This window comes from Alligator sinensis, unplaced genomic scaffold, assembly GCF_000455745.1.
Source record: "Alligator sinensis unplaced genomic scaffold, ASM45574v1 scaffold523_1, whole genome shotgun sequence".
Taxonomy (NCBI): domain Eukaryota; kingdom Metazoa; phylum Chordata; order Crocodylia; family Alligatoridae; genus Alligator; species Alligator sinensis.
Genome location: NW_005843082.1, coordinates 47,456 through 61,261, shown reverse-complemented (window position 1 = coordinate 61,261; position 13,806 = coordinate 47,456). Strand labels below are relative to the sequence as shown.

Here is a 13,806-nt window from a genome sequence, read left to right as displayed (position 1 = left end):
TTGAAAGAGGAAAAACCATATATATGTGTCAATGTAGATGTAGATATAGATATGCAATAAGGGTTTGTTATTGCTTCTTGGAAATCTTGTCTAATGATTGCAGGAAGGACAAAAGGATGATCTTGACTTTCATGTATAAAATCTGTTGGTTCTGCTATTATCCGTGCCTGATTAGTTCTTCTACTCAATGACAGATGTATTATTCTCAATGTTGCAATTCTGAACAGATCAGAAAACAGATGAGCAACAAGAGAAAAATGAAAAAGTTCCCGGAAGTGAGTAATAGGATCCTTCCAGCAAACAAAAGGATACAATTCTTCATTGACATAATTTTAAACCTATTTTTAATATCAGTTAACTAGTAGTCAGTCTCCACTAAGTGCCTGCGGCCTACAAAACTCACAACTCACTGATAATATTGTTTTTAGTGTACACAAGGTACATTTTCTTTCTCGAGGAAAGTGGGATTGAAAGTGCTTGACTTCTGATGGGCTTTCTTGTGATGTTTGCTCATGTATTAACCTTTAGGAAGGCTTACAGTTTCTGGACTACTTTGCTTGCATTTATCTTGCATGCATTTTGCCTGCATAGGGCATGTTACCAGAATAGCACTTTGTCCTGGGATAGTGAGTGTGATTTTCGCAGTGAAAGGAATTAGTGCATCTTGAAAATGTGATGGCTCCTCAACCCGAGAAGTTTAAACTGGTGTTGGGGATCATATGAGATGGGGCTCCTCGTATGGTCATGGTATAAAAGATTGGAAAACTGGCCTCGTGCAAATTGGCATTTTTAAAACTAGTTCCCACATTTCAGCTTTGTGTGATGACTCAAATTCATAATTTGGAAGAGAAATTCACTAAAAATATATATTTTAAAAGCTGAGATCATAATTCAAGATACCACATCGTAACTGCATCCTGAAACTCAGCATGGTCTAGAACTAAACCCTGCCCATTTTACATGAGTGACCCTTTGACATAAATGAAACTAACTGTGTATAGGAGGGCAGGGTTTAGCTTTTTTGATTCAATATTAAGAATATTGAAATCAGAAATACAAATATTATCAGGCAGACTTTTAAAATATTTTCCAGTTAAACTCTAACTCCTTTGGTCAAAACATAGGCAGTGCCTAGATTTGTATATTATAAAGGATGCAGAATTTCATATTTACTAATATGTAAGGCATTATCTACTCAAGGTGGTTCTGTGGTCTGTTTTATGAGGAAGATCAAATTTAGATGATCTTAATAGTTGCTGCTGGCATTAAAATCCCACAAATCTATGAGATTTTGTCTACATGTTATGTTGCAGCATGAGCATGTTGGTGCATTTTGTCCAGACTCATTATCCTAAGCTTTGCTTACTGGGACCTAGTTCTTGTTAATGCCAGAACACAGAGTATATTTGAAACTTTATTGCTGCTCTTCAGTTTCCACAGTGCCTTCAAAACCTGATAACCAGTTTTCAAATCCTGAAAAAGTTAAAAGGCTGAGCAAGTCGGTACCAGCATTTCTACAAGAAGAGGTAAGTTCCAACTTTTTTTGAGGAAAAAAAGACCTTAAAACTTACTCCTTCTCTACTTAATATGCGTTTCTACCTCTGCTTAGTAGTAGATTTTCAGGCCTTCCAATTCAGCTTGTCATCAGATCAGTGATGTGCAGCTGAAGAATTTTCCCAGCATAATTTTTATTTTATTTATGTCAGTCCTTGGAGCCAGTTGTAAGCACCATGTAGGCCAACCCCTGAGTGCAAATATCAAATCATTGGTGAACATCAATTTAGCTTGGACCCAAGAATCATGTGTCCTCATGAAATTGCCTCTCTCCTCAGGTCATTTTGCCATAGTTGAAGTCAACAAGGAACCTAAGCTGGATCCCCTTTATAGCAACAACAACATTATTATTAATGATGATGGTAATAATAACAACAATAATAATGTGCGTGCTGACTGGGTGGCTTCAGATTAATGTGGCTAACTACCTCTTTCTGGGAGACCACAGACTCTGGAATTTGCTTTACCATCTCTCTCCTACTCCAAAAAATCCTGCATTTGGTACCTTTGTGGAATGCTGTAAAAGGAATCCGGCTGGCAGCTTTTGGAGAGAGCTGAGTTTGTTTTTTCCCTGAGCAATGGAGTATGGAAAAGAATTTCTGTCGGTGGCTGGCTGGGTTCCCATTGGAACAATTATGGAAGTGTTTTGGGAAGTTCAGCATGTTGTATAATTAGTGAAGTCATTGCTGAGCTCTAAGTAGGTTATTTTCTTAGGATTTTAATCTAAACAGGACTTAAAAAAAAAGATGAGACTAGTCATTCTGCTTCTGATACCTGAAACAATCAAACCAGGACCTTTGGTTTGGAGGCTTAATGTACTTTGGAATAAAGAAAAGAGAGATCTCCTGCCTAGTTGTTTATTGCTGATATTGTAACACAAGCTACTCAAAAGACCCATAGCTCAAACTTTTTGGCATGTTTTTTGAGGATGCCAGTGATTGGTCATCAGGTGGTTAAATCACCAAAAACAAATTTAAAACTTGTCAGAATTAGGGAGGACCCTTCGTGAAAGGAGAGGACCTACACTGAGGCAAAGGATGCTACTGGTCAGGCTAGAAAGGCAGGATAATCTTTTTGCCACTCAAAGAAACTGTCAATTCTTAAATTAAAAAAAAAAATCCAAGCTGTAGCAGGGCCCAGTCCTGGGCGGGGGGGCCATGATGTCCTCTGGTTGTCCTGTGAATCCTGCCCTGCTCAGGCTCTCCGGATACCCTCCTTCTTTCTTCTTGCCTGCCACTCCATGCTGTGAATACTTTATATGGAGAAAAGGGAAGTTGCTCCAGGGTCCCAGAGTGAGCCTTAGTCTTCCTCAAGTCTACAGGTTCCTTACAACACCCCCCACCTGCCTCTGTTTCCCCTCAGACACTAATTCTGGCCTTTCTGGCCCATCCATTCCTGGCCTGTGGCCCCATCCTATCTGCCTGGTTGCCTTTGCCCTGCCCAAGTGGTCCCAGGCTGATTTCCATAGAGACCCAGTCTGCCTGCTCCATCTGGTGCCCCTGGTGGTGGGTGTGAGGCAGATGGTCCGGGATGCCCAAGCAACGGGGCTGGGTCCATTGGCGATGGCGGCGGCAGTGATACTGGTAGTGGCAATCGAAAGGAGCCTCCACTGCTGGGAAGCAGAGTCCAGCTACTGCACTGCCTCAGCCCTGCTGTGCACCTGGGGGCAGTGGGACCAGCTGCACATACCATGCTTGGGCTGGGCAGGCCCAAGGGACCCACTGTGGACTGGATAAAATCCCTTGGCGAGTTGCATTTTGCCCATCCGGTCCTGCCCTCTAAAGTCTCTGCCCCTCTTGGGCTGTACTGTAGCATGTGCCCTGCCTGGCAGGCTCAGTCCAGTCCACCAGTATAACTATAACAAAAACATTAGCATACTGGCTACAGCACAAGCTCTAAGCCTACTGGCTGTGTAACCCTCTCTTTCCCTCCAGCCAGGCAGCCAGCCAGACATTTATTCCCTACTTGCAATCCTCATGTCAAGCAGATCCCAGTTGGTCATAGTCCTCTCATGGCAGAGCTCCTTCCCCGGCTGCTTGCAGGCCCACCTTAGCTCAAGTGCTGGGCTTGTATAGTTCTTAAGCCCTGCCCTTGCAGGTCATGTGGCTCCCCAGCTGCCACCGGTACTTCCACTTGGGTCTACTAGTTAGTCTCCAGGGCAGCCTGCAGCTGCTGTGCTAGTCTTGGTAGCAGTGCCTTCCTTGCCCCAAGCAAGGTTCTGCCCAATTGTACTATCACAGAGCTGCTAGCTCTGCCATAGGCACTCTGCTGTTCAGGCCTTCTCTGCCCTGTTGTCATACTGAAGAGCAACTGGCTCTGCAATAGACACTCATAGTCTCTGGCCCCTGGCTGCCTATTTCCCTGCAGTGTTCCCTTCCACCTGGGGAATCTCCCTGGGCTGTCTCTTCTTGAACGTAGCAGGAGCCCTGGGCTCCCTGTCACACAAGCCCCAATATTTTATTTCTAAAACAAGGCTTAGCCTCAAATACACTGGTCATGTCCAGATACTCAGTTTCTCCCAGGAGAGTTGCTGCTGACCCAGGAGAAACCACGAGTGTACAGATGTTCAGGATTTTTCTCTTAGAGCAAAAATGAGCACTCCAAGAGAAACATAACCTGGGAACAACCAGGGTTAAATCACTCCCGGGAAAGTGAATGTCTGTACATGTTCTCTTCTGAGAGCAGCCACAGCACCATGATAGACTATATAATTGGAAGCAGGGATGTAACAGAGATGGCTGTGCAGACCTAAGGATAGCAGGGGCTTCTCAAGAACTCTGTTTAATGGATGCCTGACAGGAGAGTAGTGCAATGGAGTTATTTCTATCCTATTTTGGTGTTCGGATTGAATAAAAAAAAATTGGCTGATGGGGCGCACCCACAGAGTAGTGGTGGATGGGTTTTACTCATCCTGGTGAGATGTGAGCAGTGGGGTACCCCAGGGCTCGGTCCTCGGGCCCACACTGTTTAACATCTTCATCAGCGACTTGGACGAGGGGGTGGAAAGCACGCTGTCCAAGTTTGCTGATGACACTAAGATGTGGGGCAAGGTGGACACACTTGAAGGGAGAGAGAGGCTGCAACTAGATTTGGACAGACTACAAAAGTGGGCAGATGAGAATAGGATGGGGTTCAATGCAGACAAATGCAGGGTGCTGCACCTTGGGAGAAGGAATCCACAGCACACATACAGGCTGGGGAGTTCCCCTCTTGAAAGCACAGAGGCAGAAAGGGATCTTGGAGTCATTATTGACTCCAAGATGAACATGAGCTGCCAATGCCAGACTGCAGCCAACAAGGCCAGCCATACCTTGTCATGCATCCAAAGGTGCATCTCAAGCCAGTCCAGAGAGGTGATACTCCCCCTCTACGCGACTTTGGTCAGGCCGCAGTTGGAGTACTGCGTCCAGTACTGGGCACCGCACTTCAAAAGGGATGTGGCCAGCCTGGAGAGGGTTCAGAGGAGGGCCACCTGCTTGGTGAGAGGGCAGCAGGACAGACCCTACGAGGAGAGACTGAGGGACCTGAACCTGTTCAGCCTCAGCAAGAGGAGGCTGAGGGGGGACCTGGTGGCTGCCTACAAGCTCATCAGGGGAGATCAACAGCAAATAGGCAGAGCCCTTTTCTCCCAGCACCACCTGGGGTGACGAGGAACAATGGTCATAAGCTGATGGAGAATAGGTTTAGGTTAGAGATCAGACAGCAATATTTTACAGTTAGGGTGGCCAAAATCTGGAACCAACTTCCCAGGGAAGTGGTCCTTGTCCCTACCTTGGGCACATTCAAGAGGAGGTTGGACGATTACCTGTCTGGGGTCTTGTGAACCCAGCGTTCATTCCTGCCTGTGGCAGGGGGTCAGGCTAGATGATCTGTTCAGGTCCCTCCTGACCTTAGCTACTATGAAACTATGAAACCATCCTCTGGTCCAAGGTTTTCCACCCCCCACTCCGCTGGGGACAGCATTGCCCACTAGACTTTGCTCCAGCCTAGCAGAGAACAGAACACCTCCCTTCACAATTCCCACATTGTGCTGGGGAGACACACTGCACAGCGCTTGCACTGCAAGCTCTTTGCTGTTCAGGGGCTCAGCGTTGAATGTCTGTTCAGGCATTTCCCAGGAATTTTCTCTACCAGGAGAACAAATGTGGGGGAATTCTCCTAGATTGTTTAACTGTATGTACACAGCCTCCATCTCATTTCACCCTTAAAAACCATGAACACATACTTTCACAGCTCATTTCAATTTAAAATAAATTTCTAGAAGCATGAGGTATATTATGCAGATTGCAGTATTTGAAGGCTTTCATGGCCACAGTCTGTAGAAATGCTGAGAGAAATCTCAAATGATGTGAGGCCACTAGGCCTATTAAAAACCTAGAAGCTGAAGATTGGACCCAGCCAAAACTCTTAGCATCTCTTAGTCTTTGGTATCATCACTATGTGCATTCTTGTCAATAATGAGTGTGAAACTATGATTATATAATGCACATTGATAGCTAAAACGGTGATCAAGGTTGACTCCACACAGGTAACATGGAGTAGATCTTTATTGCTTATTCCAGCCCATCTCCGGGACTAATTATAAAAGAATAATTCCTCATTTTTATTTTTGTAATGCTTTGTCATTCCAATGTTTGTACCATATATTTTGGTATTAGTTTCTTACCATTATGGTAAAGGAGGGATGACTATCCAAAAAAATAACCTGTACTCCAAATACAAAGAGCAGCAAAGTCCCTTATTTGTCACTGAACTAAGCTTTCAAAACACATGCGTATGTTGCCTTCACAAAATGTACTTGCGTGTACATTTGATAACTATCTCTGCTTAACTTGCAGCTGCTCCTTGGATATTTCCTAGGTCTGATACAGCCATGTGAAAGAGCAAGCATTGTCAAGTGGATTAAAGACAGGATTGGGAGTGAGGAGACATTGGGGGTCAATCCTTACTCTGCCACTGGCTTGCTGGGTGGCCTTAGGCACATCACTCAGTCTAGATCTATTTCTTTCATCTGTAAACACTTTGAGTCAAGTGCTGTTTGACCATTCTATATTTATTTTCAGAAAATATTAACTTTTTGAACCCACAGTTGTTTTAATTTAAGTCTCTTCTCCTAATCAGTGTTGATGGGAAGTCTGAGGTGGGAGCAGCTCAGAATTTCAAAAGTCCACAGGGGAGGGGGAAGGGGACAGGGAATTTCCCTTGCTAAACCTGTATATACCCATGTGGCCCACAGTTGGAGTTCATCATATTTTATACAATGACATGCAGAGGAATTTCCAGGGGAGTTTATGGAAGTGGGCAGACATTGTTTTCTGTGTTATACAGCAGGGCAACATAGGCAAGGTAGCTGTTATTGTGTGGCCAAAGAGTGGCTGAGTACAGCAAAATGCATATTTCTTGATGTAACTGCTAGGCTGTGCTTCCTCTCTTGCAACAAATTCTTTTCATAATTGCAACCAGTCATCAGAGCATCTTCCATTGATTGTCTTTCATTCTCTTTAGCATGATGGCTACTTTAAGAGATGAGTGAGACATGACAGCACATAGTATACGGGGATTGGTTAAACTTTCTAGAATTGTGATAATTTCACTATACTAATGCATGGAAAAAGTGAAACTGTTTCTACTGTAATTGTTCATGCTTAGAGTAAAAATATTTTTTACTTTGCCCCTTCTGTGAGTTTGATAACGATTTTTAACCAGGTAGCAATTTAAAAAAAAAAATGCCTGGCTTTCACCTGAAAATTTCCCTTTACCTTATTCTTGTTTTAGCAAAATTTAACTTGCTGCATGCAAAAAAGCAACATGACCTAATTTAAGGAATTATGCAGTACCCACTAGGGCATGCGATTCCTGGTATCCACTGACTCCCAGCATTTTCACATCTGCTTTTTAAAATTCTGACACTTTTTTAAATGTTCTTTGTGACTAAGTGCATACACAGACTTTCTTTGTGTGATGTTTTGTAGAGTGATGACAGAGAGACAGATACAGCATCAGAAAGCAGCTATTCCTTTGGCAAAATCAAGAAGAGCCCCAGCTCTCTAACCAATCTTAGCAGTTCCTCTGGCATGGCATCCTTGTCTTCTGTATGTAAACCAAAGCTTTGTTTTAATGGCACTTTGCTTTTGCTAGTTTTGTCTGTGTCACTGTAATTCCTTTGTATCTTTCTCTGTAGCCTTCCATCACTGTTGTATGAGTCTAATGTTGTTTAATGCTCTATTTCTTTGACTTCAGGCAGTGTATAAATTTAACAAATTATATGTTTCTTTTTTTAAAAAGGATTATGGCATTACAAATACCTTTTATTATTATTGAGTGAAATTACTTTTCATATTACTGTAACATCTAGCAGCCTTAGGCCAGTGGTTTCCAAATATTTTGGAAAAAAGTCATCTGTTGACCCTCAATTTCTTGAGACCCATCATGTGCTCTTATCAGAATTTTTCATTGTAAAATGGTGGTGGTAGAGGGACAGCTGATCCACAGGACACTTGCTTGCTATGGCCACAGTTTGGGAAATGCTACAGTAGCTAGAACCCAAATGATGTAAGGTGCTATAAGCATGCAGAAGAAAGTGGTTCCTACCTTGAGACTTTGCAACTTAAAAGGTCAGAGATGACATGCACAGATAGATGGGGATGGGGAAAGGGTACAGAAAGCACCAGGAAGCTGGTTAGAATGATTAACAATGCTATCAGCACGCTGACAGCTCAAAAATCATTGAGTTTAGCCTTGGCCTCATAGCAAAGAAGAGTTTAAAAAAAAGAGATTTGAATGATCAATGGCTTTTTAATATCTCTTTATTTGTACCTCTCTCTTCCCTTTCCATCCACCTCTGTCATGTAGACACACTGCATATTTTTTCCCTTCTCTTCTATTTTTGGCACGCATACTGTGCTCATCACCATAGTATCTGTCCCAATTTCTGTGGGGAAGAATGGCTAGAGAGGCAGTAATACCAAAACTTTTAACTAAAGAACACTGTATATGGGGTGGGGTCTCTTTCTTTGTAAATATGTTGGTAAATATGTTTGCACTTACATTTTGCTTGAGATTTTTCAGGGTCTTCCAAACATCAGTATTCTTTTATTATAAAAACTTAAAAAATGGATACTATTTCTTATTGGATTGCTTAAAGTCTGTTATGGTTAAACATGGGTTTAGTGCAGTTGTTTCTTGACTGTCTCTCAGTTCTGTACAGGTAAATTTCTTCTCTGAACTTAAACATTTTGCATTCTGATAACGTAACACACATCTGACCAGAAACAAGAACTAAGCATGTTTTCCTTTTGCGTGGTACAGGTGAGCGGAAGTGTGATGAGCATCTACAGTGGAGACTTTGGCAATGTGGATGTGAAAGGGAACATTCAGTTTGCTATAGATTATGTAGAACAGCTGAAGGAGCTCCATATTTTTATTTGTCAGTGTAAAGACTTGGCAATTGCAGATGTTAAGAAGCAGCGTTCGGACCCGTAAGTGTAATCGTGGTTGCAGTTCTTCCTGAGACAAGTTTCGTTGTTGTGTGTGGAAACAGCAAATTGAATCTTTTTGTCAGTATTACCATTACCTTGGCTAGGGAGCAATAACAAATATAAGCTTCCCTAAGAGCACGTAAGCTGCTATCTTGATTGGTTGCTTGACTTTACAGAGTGTAGAGAAAACAAAGGTGTATCCATTGCACAGGTCAGAAATCCCATACACTGGGGATGCTCTACCCCCAGCCCATGGAGCCATGTCCTCTGGCCTGTGGGGTCCTTATAGGTCTAAAAAATTGGCAGCAGGGGAGCAGTAGCAGTGTTAATTGCCACTCCCCTGCTGCTAAATTTCCGAACTTGTGAGTAGACCTGGAGGCTGGAGACTCTGGCCCTATGCACAGAGTTGGGTGTGTGGGTCTGAGACGGAGTAGTGTGGGATCTGGGCTTGTGGGGCATCTGGAGTGCAATGCAGTTGGGTAAAATCTGGGCATGTAGGGCCAAAAGGTTGAGCACCACTGACATACACTGCAACTATAGATCCATTTACTTTCATGGCAGAGAATAATGTGGGAAGCTCAATTTATTCAGAGCTCTGAATTCCATTTTTGATGCTCAGATGAATATTCTCCATTGCAAAACCTCATTGATACAAAACATAAATCGACATATCTAAATGAATTTGGTTGTTTTACATATATAAAACCACTTCTTACAGACACTCTGCATTCACAAGTGTTGGAGACAAGATGATCTCAGTGTTCTCTTGTCTCCAACTTTTGTAGTTACAGATGTGTGCATTTATACTTTACATAATGCACAAACTATTACTGCTTATTCTGAGATTGACTACTGAGAAAATTCCTTAAAGTGGCAAATGCCAAATGACTTAAATGCTGGGGAGAACATGTTATGCCAACTTTATTGTAATTGGGGGTTGTTCTTCTACTGTCAAATAGTTTCATCTTGGGTTTTGTGCAATTTGGGAGAAAAAAAATATTGTCTTACAGCTTTGCAAGATATTTTGAAGTCCTTATCCATCTTTTGATTGTGTAGGTATGTAAAAAGTTACCTGCTGCCAGAGAAATACAAGATGGGCAAAAGGAAGACCTCTGTGAGAAAGAAAACAGTGAATCCTGTCTTTAATGAAATACTGCGGGTATTTATTCAACTAAATGCTATATGTGTAAATCTTGAAAATTTAAATCCCAAATATTTTAGTATTCATATCCTAAACAGACTCAAGTTCTGGCAGCTGAGCATTTCAAGTGTGATGTAAAATTTGTCTTTTTGAGTTTGAGACATGGGATTCAGAACTTCATTATTGGAATTTGGGGAGATGAGAAGAACAGTAATAAAGGAATTATAATACTTGGCACTTGACCTCCACAAACTGCAAAACATGTCCCAAAAGAAGATATATTTTCATTTTGCACACAGGAGAAACTGAGGCACAGAGCAAGATGGTGGCAAAAATATCCTGAGGCCCTGCCAACTGGTCCCATTCACAAGCTCTTTCATATTGTTCAGTATTTTTGGTTCATTTATGTCACTGGCCTTGTGCATGTTGCATCTCAGTTGTCACCAGAAGAATTGGCTTTCTTTTAAAAAATGAGACCAGAAGGAAATACGATCTCGAGTTTAGAGCACTATAAATTGGGAAGCCTTACGTTCCCACCTAAGTTTGCCATTAACCTGTTGCTTAAGCTTTACAATTTAGCAGGAGCAGCTTAGAAACAGGGAATCTTGCACGGATGACACTGAGGACCCTTCTGATGCTGAGTCTGACTTAATTTCCATGTCTGTGAAACAGAAATACCTAGCTCAAAAGAAAACGTTGAAGATTAAATGTTTACACATCTCTTTCAAAATGAAAAGCCAAATATCCATAGTTACAGCTCTGATGGTGTATGTAATTTTCACAAACCTAAGCAAAACATTAATTTAAGTATCTAAAAAGAAATGCTAAGGCTTGCAACGTAGTTTGCATCTCTAGACTGAAAATGGGTTGCTAAATGAACAGAGAAAAATGTCTTAGTACAACTGGATTTTTTCCAGTTTCATTGTTCCCAGACTCTGGGGGTAATTATTGGTTTATTTAAACTCCAATTTTGTTGTTTCACTCTGCAGTATAAAATTGACAAGGACCTCTTAAAGAACCAAACGCTAAATCTCTCCGTCTGGCACAATGATATATTTGGACGCAATAGTTTCCTGGGTGAGGTGGAGGTGGATTTGGGAACGTGGGACTGGAATGACAGAGTGAAGAAGCAGATGAACTGGTTCCCACTTAAACCAAGGGTAAGTTCTTATATTTTTTATATATATATATATGAGCTAATATGTATGTGGGCCTATGTAACTTCTAACCATAGGCTTCCATTTGTCTAGACTTGGAGCCTTTCCCTTTTCACCCTCTCTACCCAGTCCAGTTGGGGGTGGTGTAATTATAGGTGGTCCTTCTTCCAGACAGGCATTGGGACCTTCAGGTTTTCTAGTGAGTGTCTGCCCAGTCAGATGCCTCTGAAGAGACGCAGAAAGTTTCTACCAGCCCAGGGAATGAGAACCCAAATTTACTTTCATAAATGTTGTGCTGTGTATGCTACCCAGCACAAATGGGGGCACAGTTCATCAGTTGTATCCTGCTGCACATACAGATAATCTATGTAGATTCTGTATTAAAATGATTTCCTATGTGATCTAATGGTATGTCTGTACTAGGAAGTTTGAGTGGTTTAGCTAAAAAGGCTGTCTTATTGAACCAGTTCCAAAGGTGCTATGGATACCCAAAATTTGGTTTAGAGGCTGCTTGAGTCTGTTCAATCAAAACTTAAAATAAGCCATTTTTTTAAAGTAGCCAGGTATCAGTTTGGATTTACTTTTTTAAGCAACTCTATTGTTACTTAACTTAAAGCTAAATGAGTCATTTTCAAACTAAAGTAGTCCTAAGAAAGTATGGTAACAAATATTGTATCTCCTTACTTATGTTTTCAACATGGTTGAGGTGTGTTAGACAGAGAAATGGGGATGGAAAGAAAGGAATCTCCAGCTCAGGGTAGGATCAGCCCTGACTCAGCCATTCCAGACAGATGTTTAACTTATTCTTAAAAGCTACCAAGGATGGAGATTTCAAACTCCTCTAGGCAATGCTTAACTACCCTCATACTGAGAAAGTTCTTCCCCATATCCAACCTAAATTTCCACTGTTGCAATTTGAGACAGTTATTTATTTTTTTTCCCTGTATTGATAGTTCTTCCTGCCCCCTACCGCCACAAAGAAGAGTCATATCACTATTGAATGAAACTAGATACTTTATTTTGATGGTAACCAAAGGTAGGTTCAGTGCTCCTTAACAGACCCGAGACAAGATCCATGCTTGAGAGATCATATATTCTTACTTTAGATGCAACACCTGAAGGGGAAAAGAATAGAAAATCTTTTGAAGGCAACGTACCATTCTCCCTATAGTTTTATTAATATAGTTGGAAAGGAGGCACCTGCCTATGGTCTAAGGCAAGGGTGTCAAACTCAACTGGAGCCCCAGGCCAGATCTAGACCATTGGGATCCTCATGGGTCAGATCCAGCCTGAGGCGTACGGGTGGCTGTCATGGCCAGCAAGTCAGTGGGTGTGCCAGCGACAGGAAGGGTTTTGGTGCCAGTGAGAGAGGTCCCATAATTGCTGATCCCATTCTACAGCTGGCCATGACCCCCAACTTCAGGGAGCTTAGCAGGCCAGATAAAGAGGCTCTGTGTGCTGGATCTGGCTGTGTTTGACGCACCTGTCTTAGGTTTAACCCATTTACCATACCTTATTTCAAACTCCGGCCTTTTCCTGCGCAGTTAGGAAGACGGGAGGGACTTAGAGCAGGGGTGGGCAAAATGCGGCCCGCGGGCCAGATGTGGCCTGCCAGGCCATTCTATCCGGCCCGCGGGGCCCCTAAAAAATTTAGAAAATTCATATTTATCTGCCCCAGGCTGCCTGTCATGTGGCCCTTGATGGTCTGGCAAAACTCAGTAAGTGGCCCTCTGCCCGAAATAATTGCCCACCCCTGGACTAGAGAATGCAGGTTCATAGCAGTGAAGCTCTGCTTCATGCTGTAATACTTCAGTAAAATGCTTTGTTCCTGTACCACTTGCTCTGAAAGATTTTGTACTGGTAAATTGTAACTGATATCCATATGCAGCATGTAAGGTGCCATTTTTTGCTGTGCACTGAAGGACACTCAAATGTGCTGGCTTTTCATTTCACAAATCGTGTTCATTTCACATTCATTTCATGTGCGAGATGCTATGAAAGGGGGTATCATATTACATGAGATTCTGAACAGTTTGAGTTTTCTTACTTTCAGACTCCAACAGCAGCTCTCGAACTAGAAAACAGAGGAGAGATGAAAGTAGCCCTCCAGTATGTCCCAGAACCTGTCGGGGGTATGTGCTCCTTTTTTCATGTGCAGGTTTGGGAGGGGAGTTGGTTTTAAAGCCTTTTATTTTGTCAATTTCAACACTTTAATAAAAAAAAAAATCTTTCTAAACAACAAGGTAAAGCTGGTTTTGAACTTGAGGCTGCTGATATTGTTTTTATTAACAGAGGAGGGAAAGAAGGAATAGCTGTTACTCAAACAAGATTATACACTTAACAGATCACATGGAATGAGGTTCCTCTTCTCTGCTTTAATTAGTGCAGTGGCAGTTAGCTGTGGGGGCAAAATACCCACTTGCTAAATGAATGGTAGTAGTCCACTGAACCTGAGCAGCATTGCATGTGGGAAAGA

General features: G+C 42.3%; 1 protein-coding gene across 4 annotated transcripts in view; it reads left to right on the top strand.

Annotated features, from left to right (window-relative positions):
- LOC102374615 overlaps positions 1-13,806 on the top strand; it is an 80,522-nt gene that overhangs the window by 61,363 nt on the left and 5,353 nt on the right. For 2 of the 4 annotated variants that reach the window (XM_025193645.1, XM_025193646.1), the window contains exons 11-16: positions 1,432-1,526; positions 7,527-7,646; positions 8,863-9,032; positions 10,089-10,191; positions 11,163-11,333; positions 13,384-13,462. In XM_025193645.1, the coding sequence (XP_025049430.1) occupies positions 1,432-1,526; positions 7,527-7,646; positions 8,863-9,032; positions 10,089-10,191; positions 11,163-11,333; positions 13,384-13,462 (738 nt within the window). Of the gene's footprint in view, positions 1-227; positions 276-1,431; positions 1,527-7,526; positions 7,647-8,862; positions 9,033-10,088; positions 10,192-11,162; positions 11,334-13,383; positions 13,463-13,806 lie in introns of all 4 variants that reach the window. The other 2 variants (XM_025193648.1, XM_025193647.1) reach the window with 2 other exon arrangements.